Genomic DNA, 18,584 nt, shown 5'->3' with positions numbered 1-18,584 from the left:
GCCCAGGTAATGTATGAACATTAACATTTTGGAGCAATTGCATAGGTTTGCTTTAAAATAAAATTATTGAACAATGCTCTTCTTTTCTGTCATACAGAATGACCTGATCGGTTTTGCATCAGATATACAGGCTTGTTTTTGGAAAGGTTTTAAACTGTTGAGAGGAACATTAGTTATAACTATTAGGAAAGGCTGAACCGACTGGGGGTCTTTAATCTAAAAAAGAGAAGGCTGAGGTGTGTCCTGATGGAGGTCTTTAAAATATGAAGGGGTTCAAATAGGGTAAACATAGAGAAGATGCTTCCACTTGTGGGGGAGACCAGAACTAGGGGCCATTAATATAAGGCAGTCATGAATAAATCCACAGGGAGTTCAGGAGAAAATTCTTTACCCAGAGTGTGGAGTGGAGAGTGGTGAGAATTATGGAACTGGCTACTACATGGAGTGCTTAAGGTGAATAATATAGGTGTATTTAAGGGTAATCTAGATAAGTACCTGAAAGAAAAAGGAAGAGGAAGCACTATTAGGGTCAGATGGTGTAAGGTGGGAGGAGGCTCAGGTGGAGCATAAATACCGACATAGACCTGTTGAGTCGAATGGTTGATTTGTGTGCTATAAAGTCTAGGTAAATGCACAGCTTCCCCAACATAAAACTGCAAGATAACTGGGGACCCTTCAACCACTAACTTATTTCGACAACAGGAATTCCACTCGGGTAGAAGACCCACCGTTACTATCATATTTATCATATAAAAGTGCAATAGAAGAGACAATTCTTCAGAAGATTTTCCAATTAGCACCCAACACTGACAGTAGAGAGAGTGGTTTAATCTTGGGTTTCTCAGTACCAGTGGAGTACAGGTTTTTGATCTGCGGTTTGGTTGAGCAGGCCACATCAAGGTCTTTACTTAGTTCAGCCTGGGTCTTCTTAATAAATTCATCATAGGACTGGTGAAGACAGAGACACAGAGAGACATGTGAGGTCAAACATTCTGATTTAAAGAACCACAAGTCAATCATAGTTTGCTAACTGCACTAGACAAACTGCAAAACCATTCCTGAATAAAAAAAGTGAATTTTAGCAGCAAGTAAAACTAATCACCCAAGTAAGTAACTAAAAAGATTAATGGGGGTGACAAAATACCTGGATGGTCATATGGTGTCAAAACCAATCTGTTAGTTAAGGGTCCCCCCACCCTACCAAACACTTAACACACTAAATCCCAACACTACAACAACCTCTAATTATCCAGCATTTAATATAGCAAAATGCCCCGAACTGCTTTAACAAAGAAGAAGTGGGCATTGAGCAGGAGTGTGACAGCCTACGGAGAGGCTACCCAAGGTGCCATTGAAAAACATAGATCTTCAGGAACCTCCTGAAAGTAGGAAGTGATGTGGCAATGCAGATGGATTTGGGAAATGGTTTTGAACGAGCTTTGGACATAATGTGGAAGACTCTGCCACTAACGGTGGAGCAGAGACAGACCAAAAGAGAAAACCTATTTTTGAATAACATCTTTCTTGCCCGCCGGACATCCCAAAACACTTTATAGCCCTCAATGATTTTCTAATTAAAAATTGTAAAAGCATCTACTTTGTAGATGCTGAGTTGATTTTGAGAATATGAATTATGTGCAACTGGCTGAATTGCAGCTTCTGCAGTGACTGATGTTCTATCGCCAGCTGAAAACTGGTTAGACAGTGTGGGGTGTCAGGCCCTTCCACAATAGTCTCACCTCCAGTTGTTTAAGGAGGCTAGCCTCCTGGGCTTTCAATCTCTCCTTCTGACGTTTCTTCTGTTCTTTTTTCAGCTTATCTGCCTGTGTGGAGTTTGCAAGTTCTCCCTGTGTCTGCGTGGGTTTCCTCCGGGTGCTCCGGTTTCCTCCCACATGCCAAAGACTTGCAGGTTGAGAGGTTAATTGGCCATTATAAATTGCCCCTAGTATAGGTAGGTGGTAGGGAAATATAGGGACAGGTGGGGATGTGGTAGGAATATGGAATTAGTGTAGGATTAGTATAAATGGGTGGTTGATGGTCGGCACAGACTCGGTGGGCTGAAGGGCCTGTTTCAGTGCTGTATCTCTAAACTAAACTTATCCACAATTGACTTGCGTTTCCTAAGCTCATCCTTCAGAGCACGGATTCTGCTTTCAATATCACTCTGGTCTGATGTTGTTTCTGTAAAGAATCCACTCAGGTTAAGATGATAACAGTTTTACTTACAACCACACTCATGTAGCAATAGCACTCAAAATCAAATGCAGTAAGGGAAGGAATCCACTTTGAAACTCAATTATGTCCTAGGTCCATGTGTTTAAAAACAGAGATAGTTATGCTTAGTCAAATCTCCAGTTAACATGCATCCAGTCTCTGCACACTAACATTAACTGATAGAGATAAATGTAAATCCACATCTGTATAACTCCTAGATTCACTCATCATAACCTCTTCAGTAACTGTAATCAGACCCGCAGTCCCGCTGCACACACTGACCGAGCGGACCCGCAGTCCCACTGTAAACTCTGACTGTGTTGCACACTGATCTGGTCAGACCCACAGCAAGTCAAAAGGAACAGAAATTAGGAGCTAGTGGCTAAAAGCTTTGTGAAAGAAGCTGTTTTAAGGAGAATGCTTACGGAGAAGAACAATGGGGTTTTGAGGCAATTCCAGAATGTGGGGCCTAAATTTTGGGAAGTATGGCCATGAATGACGGGGAGAATGAAGGGACAGCAGGGGGTGGAAATGCAGACGAGTTCGGCTCAAGAGTGCCTCGGAAGGTGGATGGAATCAGTGGCTATGTCAGTATTGGATGTCAGAGAAGCAGTGTTAGAAATCGGAAGCAGTGAAGGAGATGAAAGAGGTGGTGGTAAAAGCTGGTTGTTGCCACTGTACAAATGGAATCTTACTGTGCATTGGTTTATGTCCCCAAAGGACAGCATGTAGATGAGAAATAGGTAGGGAAAACCAAGATGTGGGAGCAGGAAGAGAAATCATTGCAGGTGATTCGCTGGCCACTACTGGAATGCTAGGAATGAAACCAGGTGAGGGCAGTCTCAGGCTGGATGACAGAGAAGCATTGGAGGAGGATGGTGTGGTCAACTGTGTCAAAGGCAGCAGACAGGTCGAGTAGGATGAGAAGTGATAATTAATGACAGTCACAATCATAAAGAATGCCATTTGTGACTTATTGACAAATGTTTCGATGCTGTGACAGGAATGGATACCTCACTGGAGAAGTTTAAACATGGAGCTGTGGGAAATTTGGGCAAGGATTTGGGAAGCAACAACACGTTCAAGAACTTTGGACAGGAAAGGGAAGTTGGAGATGGGCTGGTAGTTTGTAAGGACAGATGGATCAAGTGTGGGTTTTTTGAGGAAGGGGGTGATGCCAGCATATTTGAAATGCTGTTGTATGTGACTTGGAAAGACACAAAAGGATGTGAGATTGGGATGGGAACCAGAATGTGAATGGAAAGGGAGGTGATCAGAAATGGTCGTATCTTTGATTGACGTGATGGGAGGTTTTTTTAATTCTTTCATGGAATGTGGGTGTCTCTGGCATGGCCAGCATTTGTTGCCCATGCCTAATTGCCATTTCAGAGGGCAGTTAAGAGTTAACCACATTGCTGTGGGTCTGGAGACACACATAGGCCAAACTGGGTAAAGACTGCAGATTTCCTTCCCGAAAGGACATTAATGAACCAGATGGGTTTTTACGACAATCGATGATAGTTTCATGGCACCATTACTGAGACTAGCTTTCAATTCCAGATTTTTATTAATTGAATTTAAATTCCACCAGCTGCCATGGTCGGATTTGAACCTGTGTCCCCAGGACATTAGCCAGAGCCTCTGGATTACTAGTTCAGTGACAATACCACTACGTCACCACCTTAGAGAGGCTAAGTGAGACCACATGGTATTATACAGTATTTACAGCACACATAGGACTTCAGCCCAACAGCCATTGCTTCTACTCCACACAAGCTTCCTCGTGGTAAAGTTGAGGGATTGGCTTTGAATATGGGCAGCAGAGACTGTGTACAAATTGATTGTATTGTTTGCACTTTAAAATTAATTCACTGGCCATCAAATGTTTTCGGATGTCCTGAAGACGTGAAAGATTTTATAGAAATCTAAGTTATTTCTGAGTATACTGGCGCATATACATTTCTTGACCTCACTGTGGCCTTTGACAGAGGTAAAGAACTAGAAACTAGCCAGCTCCTGTAAAAGGTAGCATGCAGAGACCTGAGGGATTGGCATACAAAGAAGTTATAACATGGAAACAGGCCATTCGGACCACTAGTGAGTATCAGCATTTACCCTTCACACAAACAAACAGTCCTCATCACAGACTATCTGGTCATTATCACATTGCTGTTTGTGGGAGCTTGCTGTGCACAAATTGGCTTCCATGTTCCCTACATTATAACAGTGACCATGTTTCAAAAGTACTTCATTGGCTGGAAAGATCCTTGGGATATCCTGAGGTTGTGAAAAGTGTTATATAAATGCAAGTCTGTCTTTTCTTTTATTTACCCACTCTGTTCCCATATTTCATCCCAATTTTCTTTATCCACCTATCTAATCTAATCCAGACTTTCACTACCACAAAACTTAAAGTTTATGCAATCTGTCCTCATAATTTAACCCTTTAAACACTGGCATCATTCTAGTGAATCTAGTGAATTTGTCCCCACTCCAAAGCCAATCTCGAGGTTTAGGCTATAAAAGCCAAGAGGTAATGATGAGACTATTTAAACCTGAGGACCTCAGTTAGAGTAATGTCTGTAGTATTGGGCTGCACATTACAGGAAGTGTATTGAGGCTTTAGAGAGGATAGAATGCAGATTCATTCGGATACTATCTGGTATGGGGAAATACAAATACAAAGAAACACTTGAGAATTGGTGTTTTTGGGGGAAATTCAGAACAAGGAAGTACAATTTTAAAATTAGAGCTACACCATTGAGGCCTATTTGGAAATGCTTCTTCACACAAATGCTGCAGAAATCTGCAACTCTCTCTCCAAAAGACAATGAATGCTGGGGGATCAAATGAAAATTTCAAGACTGAGTGATAGATTTTTCTTGAGCAATGATACTAAAGGATACAGATCAAAGGTGGGTAAAATGGGGTTGATCTAATTGAATGGTGTAACAGGGTCAAGAGGCTGAATGGCTGACTCCTGTTCCTATGTTCCTAAAACATAGAATTCTATTAGCCTGCCTTTTTTTTTAACAGCCCTATCAACCAAAGGTATTGTGTTTAATGTCCTGTGAACCTGTTCCTGCAGATCCTTGCTCTTCATAACACTGAACCTACTCCCACTCAGAGTATAATTATTGCTGTTATTCTTTGCAAACCAAACACTAAAGTGACATTGAATTCTACCTGCCACTTTTTAACCCATTCCATCATCATCTCAATCTCCCTTTGCAGCTTCCTTTGGTCTTCCAAAGAATTAGCTATTCCTCCTACTTTGATACGATCTGCACATTACAACACCACTCCCTCTAGTCTGGACCCAAATCAATGACAGAGTGAACAGAAGTGGCCCCAGAACAAAACCCTGTGGGACACAGCTACCCACTTCCAATCACTCTGGAAAACTGCACTCAATTCCTACTCTCCATTCCCTTCCTTCTAACCAATTTTTTATCCAGTTTGTTATCCTCCCCCTAATTCCATACCCCTTAATCTCCAGTAATCTCATGTCATGCCTTGTTAAAGATTTTCTAAATCCATGTAAACCACATCCACCATATTTCCACATCTACTATCTCAGTCAGCTCTTCAAAAAATGGAGGTTTGTTGAGCACAATTATCCCTTTTGAAATCGGCTCTAACTGCTACTGTTTTAGCTTGAACAACAACTTGTATTTATATAGTACCTTTAAAGTAATAAAACGTCCCAAGGTGTTTTACAGAGGCAATGTAAAACAAGACATGTTACTGAGCCACATAGAGAGATATTAGGGCAGATGACAAAAAGTTTGGTCAAAGAGACAGGCTTTAAGGAGTGTCTTAAAGGAGGAATGTGAGGTAGAGAGGTTTAGGGAGGGTGTTCCAGAGCTTAAGGCCTTTGCAACCGAAGGTTCTGCCACCAATATTGGAGTGATTGAAAACGGGAATGCTCGAGAGGCCAGGATTAGAGGAGCGTAGACATCTCGCAAGGTTTACGGCTGGAAATTACAGAGATAGGCAACTGCCAGGCCTTGGAGGGATTTGGAAACAAGATGAGAATTTTTAAATTGAGGTGTTGTTTCACCAGGAGCCAATGTAGGTCAGGGAGCACAGGGGTTATGGGTGACGGGCATTTGTTGAAGTTAGTAGAGCAGTGGAGTTTTGGATGACCTCAAGTTTACAGAGAGTAGAATATGGGAGGCTGGTCAGGAGTGTTACTTGTATATTAATTGTGTTTAATTGTATGCAGGTGGTGGGCACTCACTTTAGTACCCATAAATCGATACACACTGTAACTGTAGTTAAATAAAAGCAAAATACTGCAGATGCTGGAAATCTGAACTAAAAACAAAGTGCTGGAAATACTCAGCAGGTCAGGCAGCATCAGTGGAGAGAGAAGCAGAGTTAACGTTTCAGGTCTGTGACTTATCATCAGAAACATTAATTCTGCTTCTCTCTCCACAGATGCTGCCTGACCTGCTAAGTATTTCCAGCACTTTCTGTTTTTATTTCTGCAACCGTAGTTGTAGGGTTAGGAGGTTTATGCTTGTAATTAAGGAAATTAATATCAGCAGAGAAAAAGTATTGGAGAAACTTAAGGGACTAAAATCTGACAAGTCCCTGGGACCTGACAGCCTATGGCTTAGGACTCTAAAAGAAATAGCTGCAGAGATAATGGATGCATTAGCTATGATTTTCCAAAATTCCTTTGATTCAGGAATGGTCCCATCAGATTGGAAGTTGGGAATTGTTACACCGCTTTTCAAGAAAGGAGGGAGAGAGAAAACAGTGAACTACAGACTAGTTAGCCTAACATCAGTCGTTGGGAAAATGCCGGAATCTATTATTAAGGATGTCTTAACAGTGCACTTAGAAAAGCACTTTACAATTAGAATAAGTCAACAGGGTTTTACTAAAGGGAAACCTGTTTGACAAATTAATTAGTTTTTTGAGAATGTAACTAGTAGGGTAGATAAAGGGGAACCAGTAGATGTAGTAAACCTGGATTCCAAAAGGCATTTGATAAGGTGTCGCACAGAAAGTTAATAGACAAGATAAGGGCTCATGGAGTTGGGATAATATATTAGCATGGACGGAGGATTGGTAACGGAGAGGAAGCAATGAGTGGGCAAAAACAGGGAATTTTCAAGTTGGCAGGCAGTATGTAGTGGAGTGTCACAAGGACCAGTGCTGGGTTTCAGCTATTTACAGTTTATATTAATGACTTAGATGAAGAGACAGAGAGTAACATATCTAAGTTTGTTGATACAAAGGTAGGTGGAAAGGTAAGCTGTGGGGAGGACACAGAGGCTGCAAAGAGATATAGACAGGTTAACTGAATGGGCAACAAGATGGCAGATGGAGTATAATGTAGGGAGGTGTGAAGTTGTTCACTTTGGTCATAATAGAAAAGCAGAATATATTTTAAAAGGTCTGAAACTGGTAAATGTTGATGTTCAGAGGGACTTGGGTGTGCTTGTACAAGGAATGCAGAAAGTCAGCATGTAGGTACAGCAAGCAATTAGGAAGGCAAATGGCATGTTGGCCTTTATTGCAAGGGGATTGGAGCACAGGAATAAAGAAGTCTTGCTACAACTGTACAGGGCTTTGTTGAGACCGCATCTGGAGTACTGTGTGCAGTTTTGCTCTCCACATTTAACAAAGGATATACTTGCACTGGAGGCAGTGCAGAGAAGATTTACTAAATTGGTCCCTGGGATGAGGGGCTGTCCTATGATGAGGGGCTGAGTAAATTGGGCCTATATTCTCTGGAGTTGAGAAAAATGAGAGGTGGTCTCATTGAAACATACCAGATCCTGAAGGGGCTTGACAGCGTAGACACAGAGATTGTTTCCCCTGGTCAGGGAATCTATAACACGGGGGCATGGTCTCAGGATAAGGGGCTGATCATTTAGGACTGAGATGAGGAGAAATTACTTCACTCGAAGGGTTGTGAATCTTTGGAATTCTCTACTCCAGAGGGTTGTGGATGTTCCATGGTTAAATATATTTAAGGCCAGGATAGACAGTTTTTTGGTCTCTCAGGGAATCAAAGGATATAGCGAGCGGGTGGGAAAGTGGTGCTGAAGCCTAAGATCAGCCATGATCATATTGAATGGTGGAGCAGGCTCAATGGACCAGATGGTCTACTCCTGTGCTAATTTCCTGAGTTCTTGTGTATTGTGTAACTCTGTAAATAAAGCAAAACATGTGCAAAGACTGGCTCCAGTTCTATCCTTCGTCAACTGGCTTTCTGGAATAGAACAAGAAGTTCGATTAGAATATCCCATTATATAGTAAATTCTGGAGGAAACAAAGGCATGGATGAGGGCGTCAGCAGCAGAACAACTGAGGCAGGGGCGGAGACGGGCAATGTTACATAAGTGGAATTAAGTGTTCTAATCAGATTTGCAGCAATTTAATTGCTATTTGAAGACTCTAAGATTTCCCTACTAGCCTGTAGTTACCCAGATTAGCACTGTTTCCTTCATTAAAACGGGTTCTATACAGACCATTCTCCAGTCCGCTGGCACACACCCACACTTGAGTCTCTGCCATTTCCTCTTTCGTCCCCTTCAGGGTCAAAGGATGCATCCGATCAAAAGCTGGCAAGATACTATCTTTTACGTTCTCCTTCCCCATCTCTTGAAAGCACCCAGTCATAGAACTCCATGAACACTTGGAGCCCACTGAGGCCTCACCCACATAGCCATTCCCCAGATAGTAGGCCTCAAGTCAATGATACAAACACACACACACACACACCTCAGCAGGAATACCGAGATAGCCATCAGGAGCAGAAATCCAGGCAGAATTCCTCGCCCCCTCCCCCCCCTTCTGTAGCCCAGAGGTACTGAGGCTAATTGCAGTGCCCCTGTTGATGTTATGATCAGCTAACTTAGGACTTACTAGGATCGAAGCCAGGGAACTTCTATGCTTTATGGCCTTAATACTACATTGAGCAGTTTCTGGACCCATTAGACTATCAGGTAACTGTTTTTTGAAAACATATGAAATATCTCTTACTTGTTTATTGAGTGTTGCCACAGATTCAAAGTCCTGGGAATAGCAATCATCTGTGAAAACACTGTGGTCAGGACTGGTGGACATCCTAAGGACTACTGATGCTGATTCCACATTCTGTGCAGGCAGGCTTCCAACCTCCTCCGGAATAGAACTGTCACTGTGGGCATGGGAGCAAGATGGTGCAGGGCATTCTTCCTCACTGGCCATGTCTGGAGAGAAGAACACTAGTTAGAACACCAATCCCCGCAGTGGATTAGCAGTGACTGTTAGAAGTTAGAAATGCAATTCAGTACAACCGTTTTTCAGCTTCATCCTTCTTTAAAAGTATTCCGCATTTCAGAAGCATGTAGGTGTGGCATAAGGGGAATAAGTCAAGGAACTTATTAGTAGTAGAAACCACACATCCCCAAAAACCTCTTGGTTTCTTGCTTAGACTTAGGGTTAGTGAACTCCACCAAGGCTTGTACTTTCACCTTTCTTGGCAACACTTGTCCTTGTCCGACTATATGCCCGAGGTAGGTCCCTCTCACTTTTGTGAATTCACTTCTCGCCAGATTTACCACTAAAATGAGCTTCCTGTAATTTTTTTAAACCGAGTTTCTAGCTGTTTTAAGTGTTCCTTCCAAGAATAGACTGTATACCAGCACATCATCAGAATTAACTATAGTTAGGAACACTGACTACCACTTGACTCATTAGTCTCTCAAAGGTTGCCAAAGCATTTTTTTTAGCCCGAATGATATCACTCAGCGCTGGTAAAGATCGTCTGGTGTGACAAAAGCTGATATTTCTTTAGCTTGGGGTGTTAAAGGAACTTGCCAGTATCCCTTTAACAAATCTATCTTTGTATGTTAAGATGCCTCTGCTTGTTAAAAAAAAGGTCTTTGATCTGGGTTCTTTGTTGTCCTGGTAACCAAGATCCTTGTCTTTAAGTGGAGTTGATGTAAGATCACCTGATTTCTCTAATTCCATTTTAAACAACATTAAAACCAGTTTTTAAAAGAGTCATGCTACAAAGTCCAGCGTTCAAAACAAGCCTCACACACTCCTCCATTCACCACCACCCTTCACTCACTTAACAAAATTCTTGATCAAAGACTCCTACCTTTCATAAACTTCACCTCACCCTCACACACAGTTTCAAGCCTCACATTCACACCTGACAGCTTGCACACACTGCCACCTATTCATCAATGACAGGTACATTGCACCACACTCACTGAAACACTTCCCTCTCTCTTGCATGACAAGGTGGGGTATAACTAGACTGCAGCAGCTAACCGGCGGGTGTAGGCTCGGCTATATGTCTTCACCTTGACCGAGGAGACAGTGCTTGCAATTATTGGAGTAGCCGTAACTAATATCATGGCCAGAGATGGGGCTGAAATAATAGCAGATGTTCCTACTTAATCCACCTTCTGACATCCCACTTCCCCCTCATCCCACAATCTCTTCTGATTTACAAGCCGCAGATAGTGTCAATATGCACCACTTGCTTTCCTTCTCAATCTCCTACCCTTCTGCCTTTCCCCTTTCAGCTACCCAAGAACGGTCACCTGGCCAGACAATGTTATGGGCGTGTCAAGTCCAAGTGCAGCAGGAAACTGATGACAATGAAATATTGTCACTCAATATCACATTCGCAGCCACTAACTCAGATATTGATCAGAGGTGAGATGTGCATGTGGTGAGACACCAGCCACAAGGGAAAGGATAGCACAGGTACCAATGCACTGCAGAGCGAGGTCACATACGAGTTCTGTTGCAGAGGACTCAGATGAGGACTTTGATGGGGCAGAGTACAGACAAAGGCTGTTGGTTCAGCACAATGAAATACTTGGTGCATTTTCAGGCCTGTCAGAAAGCCTGCGGTCGCTAAAGGCCTGCTTGTGTCTGCAAATGAAACCCGACTCGAGCCAAACAGAACTACATCTGACCCGAGCCCAAATTTTGTCCTTCGAATTTTTTCCCACACCCGACCCGACCACCAGAATAAAGTTGTTTATATTAAAGAGGTTGTGCTCTACCTTGGATGAAATCGCTCACTGCAGACCAGTGTGGAGTCCAAATGCACGTTTCCCGCCTTGGCGTTCTGGCTGTCACTGTGTCCGACCCAGCCCGAACTCGAATGCCGGACTCGGAAGAGCGACCCAACGCGACCCCGACATGTCATCGAGTTGGGTGGGTTCAGGTTGGGTAGCGGTCACTGTCAAGGAACACGGAGGAGCTGGTTCCAACTTGGCAACTTCCAGCACCCAATAACAGTGGATGTTAGAAGGAAATTTCTACTTTTTTTTAAATTTGTTTATGGGATGTGGGCATCATCGGCGAGGCCAGCATTTATTGCCCATCCCTATGTGCCCTTGAGAAGGTAGTGGTGAGCTTCCTTCTTGAAATGCTACAGTCCTTGGGGTGTAGGTACACCCACAGTGCTGTTCGGAAGGGAGTTCCAGGATTTTGACCCAGTGACAGTGAAGGAACGGTGATATAGCTCCAAGTCAGGATGGTGTGTATCTTGGAGAGGAATTTGCAGGTGGTGGTGTTCCCATGCATCTGCTGCCCTTGTCTTTCTCGGTTGCAGGTTTGGAAACTGTCAAAGGAGCCTTGGTGAGTTGCTGCAGTGCATCTTGTAGATGGTACTCACTGCTGACACTGTGCGTCGGTGGTAAAGGGAGTGAATGTTGAAGGTCAGTCAAGTGGATTGCTTTGTCCTGGATGGTGTCGAGCTTCTTGAGTGTTGTTGGAGCTGCTCCCATCCAGGCAAGTGGAAAGTATTGCATCACACTCCTGACTTCTGCCTTGTAGTTGGTGGGCAGGCATTGGGGAAAAAGGTCAGTTAATCGCCGCAGAACTCCCTGCCTCTGATCTGCTCTTGTAGCCGCAGTAGTTATGTGGCTGATCCAGTTTTTTGTCAATGGTAACCCCAGGATGTCAATAGTGGGAGATTCAGTGATGTCAATGTCATTGAACACCAAAGGGAGATGGCTGAATTCTATGTTGTTGGAGATGGTCATTGCCTGGCACTTAAGTGGCAAGTAACATTGGCACCAAACATCAGTCCAAGCCTGGATGTTGTCCAGGTCTTGCTGCATATGGACACGGGCTGCTTCAGTATCTGAGGAGACGCGAATGGTACTGAACACTGTGCAATCATCAGTGAACATCACCATTTCTGACCTTATGATGGAAGAAAGGTCATTGATGAAGCAGCTGAAGATGGTTGGGCCTGGAGCACTACCCTGAGGAAATCCTGCAGTCTTGTTATGGAGCTGAGATGAAATGATCCTCCAATAACCATCTTCTTTCATGCTGGGTATGACACCAAACAGCCGAGAGCTTTCACCTCCCCCCACCCCCCCGATTCCCATTGTCTTCAGTTTTGTTAGGGCTCCTTGATGCCATACTCGGTCAAATGCTGCCTTGATGTCAAGGGCAGTCACTCTCACCTCACCTCTTGTGTTCAGTTCTTTCGTCCATGTTTGAACCAAGGCTGTAATGAGGTCTGGAGCCGAGTGGCCCTGGCGGAACCCAAACTGAGCATCACTGAGCAGGTTAATGCGAAGCAAGTGCCGCTTGATAGCACTACCGACGACACCTTCCGTCACTTGACTGATGAGATGGTAATTGGCCGGGTTCCTCGTCCTGTGTTTTGTGTATAGGACATACGTGGGCAATTTTCCACATTGCCAGGTAGATGCCAGTGTTGTAGCCGTACTGGAAAAGTTTGGCTGGGGGCACGGCAAGTTCTGGAGTTCAGGTATTCAGTACTATTGCTGGAATGTTGTCATGGCCCATAGCCTTTGCAGTATCCAGCACCTGCAGCCATTTCTTCATATCCCGTGGAGTGAATCAAATTGGTTAAAGACTGGCATCTATGATGCTGGGGAATTCAGGAGGCCGAAATGGTTCATGGGTCATGCAATTTCCAATAATGGCCCTTTTTTAACTTCTAGTTGGTTTCCGCCCCAGGTTTTATTGAAGAAGAATCCATGTTTATATAGCACCTATCATGGCTTCAGATACTCAAACTGCTAAAAATATAAGGGATCTCCCATTTAAGATGGGGGTGAGGTGAATTTTTTTCTCTGAGGGTTGTTAATCCGTGGAATTCACTTCTTCAGAGAGCAGTTCAGGCAGGGTCATTGAATATATTCAGGATAAAGTTAGATAGATTTTTGATAGACAAAGGAGGCAAGTGTTATGAAGGGCAGACAGGAAAGCAGAGGTGTGGCCACATTCAATCAGCCATGATCTTATCAAATGACCTACTTCTGCTCCTAATTTCATGTATGTTCCTTTGTACGTATGTATGTCTTTTCACCATTGACACTCCACCAGTGCCCTTGTTGTTGCCTGTCCGTCAGCCAGCCCAGATTGCCACTTCCCATACTGAGATAGTGCAGTGTGAAACTGGGCCTTCTAGATTCAGATACTCGAGAGTGTCCTCCAAGGCCATCTGCAGTCTCCCCCAGTCAAGGCTGCAGCCACATTGGTAGCACTGCATAGGAGCACGAGGACAGTCTAAGCACCTGCAATACAGGCATTAAGGGAATGCACAAGGGTGATCACTTGACTTTTGTTTGGAATATTAGATGTTTTGCTTGATAAGGTCAGTTTGCAATGGTTCTGTGGTGGCTTTTATTTCCTCATTGCTTCCAAGAGGACACAGATGGTCACTAAGGTGTGGGAGTGTTGGTGAATGGGGAATTGGGGTTATGCTCACTGGTACCTCAGTCCATGAGGTGATAACAGACAGCCTGACTGGAAAGGGGATGCGTTTGCCTCCTGCCTTCCTCCTCCTCAGCCGCTCGCCTGATCCCTGGTGGAAAGGGCTGTGCCCTCATGATGTTGAGGTTGTACAGGATACAGCAGACCATGACTAATCGTGACACATGCTACAACGAGGGCTCCTCCAAAGTGGTCCAGGCAGCGGAGCCACTTCTTGAACAACCCAATCACTTTATGACGTTTCAGATAGCAAACATGGCTTTTCTTTATATGCAGGCTGCCCATAGTGATCGGTGATTCAATAGACAGGGGAACAGACAGACGTTTCTGGATCCGCAGACGTGAATCCAGGATGGGTTGTTGTCTCCCTTGTGCCAGGGTCAAGGATGTCACGGAGTAGCTGCAGAGCATCCTGAAGGGGGAGGGGGAACAGCCAGCTGTCATGCTCCACATTGGAACCAACAACATAGGTAGAAAGAGGGATGTGATCCCACAGTCAGAATTTAGGGAGCTCGGTAAGAAATTAGAAAGCAGGACCTCAAAAGTAATAATCTCCAGATTACTCCCAGTGCCATGCATAAGTGAGTAAAGAATAGGATAAGACAAATGAATGCGTGGCTGGAGAAATGCTGCATGAGGGAGGGTTTTAGATTCCTGGGACATTGGGACCGGCTCTGGGGAAAGATGGGACCTGTACATGCCGGAGGGGTTGCACCTGAAAAGAGCCGGGACAGAGCTCCTTGAGGGATGTTTTGCTAGTCATGTTGGGGTGGGTTTAAACTAGTTTGGAAGGGGAATGGGGACCTGAGGGTAGACTCAATTGGAACAAAATCAGAAATGAATATGGAAGGCTGAAAATTAATGGATGAGTCTGGAAGACAGAGGAAACAAAGGTTAGAAAATAAAAAAAGAGTTTTGCAATGCTCAGGGGTATCTATTTTAATGCAAGCAGTATAGAAAATAAAGCTGATGGCACAGATAAACACGTGGTGGCATGATATCCTAGCTATTACAGAAACATGGCTTAAGGAGGGACAGGAATGGCATTTCAACGTTCCTGGTTACAGGATTTTCAGGTGCAATGGGGAGGGGGATAAGAAAGGAGGGGGAAGTATCAATTTTGGTCAAGGAAACTATTACAGCTGTGAGGAGGGATGATATGTTGGAAGGTTCATCAAATGAGGTCATCTGGATTGAGCTAAGGAACAAAAACAGGGCAATCATACTGCTGGAATGGAACTATAGACCCTCAAACAGTCAGAGGGCGATACAAGAGCAGATATGCAGGCAAGTCTGTGAGAAATGCAAGAACAATAGGGCAGTAATAGTAGGGGATTTTAACTACCCCAATATTAACTGGGATAGTTTTACTGTGAAAGGAATTGAGGGAGCAGAATTCTTGAGGTGCATTCAGGAGAACCTTTTTTGTCCAGTGTGTAGCAAGTCCAACAAGAGAGGGCGGAGTTTTAGACTTAGTTTTAGGATATGAAGATGGGCAGGTGGAAGGGGTGGCAGTGGGAGAGCATTTTGGTGGTAGTGATCATAATTCAGTCAGTTTTACAACTATGCGTAGGGGCAGAAAATGTTGGTATGGTTCTTAATGAATACTTTGCATCTGTCTTCACAAAAGAGGGGGACGATGCAGATATTGCAGTTAAGGACGAGGAGTGTGAAGTATTGGATGTGATAAACCTAGGGAGAGAGGAAGTATTAATGGGATTAGTATCCTTGAAAGTTGATAAATCACCAGGTCCAGATAAAATGTACTCTAGGCTGTGAAAAGAAGCAAGAGAGGAAATAGCAGAAGGCTTGACCATCATTTTCCAGTCCTCACTAGATACAGATGTTGTGTTGGAGAATTGGAGAACTGCTAACGTTGTACCTCCATTTAAAAACGGAGCGAAAGATAGACTGAATACTTACAGCCAGTCAGTCTCACCTCAGTAGTGGGCAAACCATTGGAATGTATTCTGAGAGACAGGATAAACTGTCACTTAGAGAGGCACAAATTAGTGAAGGATAATCAGCATGGATTTGTTCAGGGAAGATCTTGTTTGACCAACTTGATCAAATTTTTTGAAGAAGTAACAAGGAAGATAGATGAGTGTCGTGCAGCTGGTGTGGTCTACATGGATTTTAGCAAGGCTTTTAACAAGGTCCCACATGGTGGACTGGTTAAAAAAATAAAATCCTATGGGATCCAGGGAAATGCAACAAGGTGGATACCAAATTGGCATGGTGGCAGGAAACAAAGGGTAATTGTTGACGGGTGTTTTAGGTACTGAAAATATCTGGAAGTCATCTAAAATATGGCTGTAAAGATTTAAAGGAGGGAACAAGCATTGGGTGAGATGGCTGTGCAAAGCAGACGACTCAGTTGGGATTATCCAGTGTCCTCCACTCCACATCGTGGTCGGCCCGCTGAACATTCTTTAACCATTCCCACAGTATCACTGTTGTGTTGTCAATGTTGTGGTCCATGTCAAGCCTATGGAAAGATACAGATAAAATCATCATTGGATAAATAAAGTTAATCGGAGTCTGCAGCCACACCCGACCTCACAGACAAAATGAAAAGAAGCTGAGCCAGTTGCTGCTGACTGCACTGCTTCAAAGGTCAGAAAGCTGGATGGGTTGGGGTGTTGAAGATCCAGATCATTGCTGAGTAGATTTGAGAGGAGAAAAAGCTTGCAATATGGTCTGATCTTCTAAAAGTAAAAGAAAAGTGCTCTCTTCAAAATCTTAACACCGTTTTCGTCTTTGAGTCTTCAGAAATCTCACCGCAGCCAACATGTTGCATGTTCCTTGAACCTCTGTGTTTGTATAGACTGTACACAAAGACAGTCACTCAAGATGAGATCAGTAATGCAGTATTGTGGGTTCTTTGTTAATTACTGAGAGAGCAGCAAATACATTGAGATAGTAACTGTACACGTGTATCATCAAGACTGACCAACACTCAATCACATGTTGTGTTACATTATAACTCTTACATAACCAACATGATCTTCTGAATGGTGTACACACACAACAGTTACCTGACAGAATCACACATGAATGATTCATTGTCGAAAATAAGTACAAAGAAATATTTAAAAAGAAAATGTTTTGATTTTGTTCATGGGATGTGGATGTTGCTGGCTGGCCAGCATTTATTGCCCATCGCTAATTGCCTCGAGAAGGTGGTGGTGAGCTGCCTTCTTGAACTGCTGCAGCCCATGTGGGGTAGGTGCACCCACAGTGCTGTTAGGAAGGGAGTTGCAGGAATTTGACCCAGCAACAGTCAAAAGCGATATAGTCCCAAGTCAGGATGTTGTGTGGCTTGGAGGGGAACTTGCAGGTGGTGGTGTTCCCTTGCATCTGCTGCTTTTGTCTTTCTAGGTGGAAGAGGTCGCAGGTTTGGAAGGTGCTGTCTAAGTAGCCTTGGTGCATTGCTGCAGGACATCTTGTAGATGGTACACACTGCTGTATTTTATTGAAGTTTTCAGTGCATTGGTGGTGGAGGGAGTGAATGTTAGTGTATGGGGTGCCAATCTAGTGGGCTGCTTTGTCCTGGATGGTGTCGAGCTTCTTGAGTGCTGTTGCAGCTGCACCCATCCAGGCAAATAGACAGACATTGGAGGGTGGATGGGCGGGAGGTGGAGAGATGGAGGCTTTGGACGATTTGGTGAGGGTGGGTGGAGGTGCGTGGGTGAGGTGCGTTTGGTAAAAAGTGTCATCGTGATGTTGCAGCCATCATGAGGTGTGGAGCATGCTTGATGCACCAGCTGATCTTTTCCTCCCTGTTAATTTATATGGTTGCATCCTATCAAGTCCTTTTAAAATTTTATATCCTCAATCACATCACCCCCTCAATCTCCTACACTTGAGAAATTACAATCCAATTTGCAAGGATTTGTTCTTGAAAGAGTTAAAGTTTGATTAAACACTTTTGAAATAAAATGGGAGATAAATGTGAGGTAATCCTGAGTTTATAAATGCATCACTATTTAAATTAACATTTCATCATATGTTGAGATTTGTAATTGCTAGACATCTAATTCATTCCCTGATAATGAACAGTGGGTTTTTGCTGTTTTATAGAAAAAAGCGAGACATTTAATAACAAATATGTGTTCATTTTTTTAAATTATTCTTTTTTGGGATGTGGGTTTCATTGGCCAGGCCAGCATTTATTGCCCATCCCAAATTGCCCTTCAGCTGAATGGCTTGTTGGGTTATTCAGAGGGCAGTTGAGAGTCAACTACATTGCTGTGGGTCTGGAGTCACATTGTAGACCAGACAAGATGGTCGATTTCCTTCCCTAAAGGACATTCGTGAATGAAATGGGTTTTTACAACAATTGATAGTAGTTTCATGACACTATTGCTGAGACTAGCTTTCAATTCCAGATTTTTTAATTAATGAATTGAATTTAATTTCCATGGTGAGATTTGAACCCATGTCCCCAGGACATTAGCTTGGGCCTCTGGATTACTCATCTAGTAACTTTACCACTGTGCCACCTTCTCCCCATGGTAAGTCAGAGACTATCCTGCTTTAGAATGACAAGAGTGTTGTACCCTGGAGTGTGCAGTGTCGTATATTCCTCTCTTTGTTCTGCCTGTGTAATGCTCAGTTCCCAAGCAAGGTGAAGA

At 43.5% G+C, this 18,584-nt stretch overlaps 1 protein-coding gene across 1 annotated transcript; it reads right to left on the bottom strand.

Moving 5' to 3' along the window:
- Positions 1-777: 777 nt before the first annotated feature.
- On the bottom strand, positions 778-9,429 carry LOC137373246 (centrosome-associated protein 350-like). Its single transcript, XM_068038097.1, has 2 exons — positions 9,220-9,429; positions 778-948 (listed from the first exon to the last, which is right to left on the bottom strand). Exons 1-2 carry the CDS (start codon positions 9,424-9,426, stop codon positions 778-780), a joined length of 378 nt encoding a protein of 125 aa, XP_067894198.1. The 5' UTR covers positions 9,427-9,429.
- Between the last annotated feature and the right edge of the window lie 9,155 nt (positions 9,430-18,584).

The sequence above is a fragment of the Heterodontus francisci genome, chromosome 8, assembly GCF_036365525.1.
Source record: "Heterodontus francisci isolate sHetFra1 chromosome 8, sHetFra1.hap1, whole genome shotgun sequence".
Taxonomy (NCBI): domain Eukaryota; kingdom Metazoa; phylum Chordata; class Chondrichthyes; order Heterodontiformes; family Heterodontidae; genus Heterodontus; species Heterodontus francisci.
The sequence above is the reverse complement of the archived record's forward strand: the minus strand, read 5'-3'. Positions and strand labels throughout refer to the sequence as shown.

Coding starts and splice junctions, on each gene's coding strand:
- LOC137373246 (XM_068038097.1), bottom strand. CDS start 9,426: ATGGCCAGTGAGGAAGAATGCCCTGCACCATCTTGCTCCCATGCCCAC. Junction 949..9,219: donor TGGCAACACTCAATAAACAA/GTAAGAGATATT, acceptor TGTCTTCACCAG/TCCTATGATGAATTTATTAA.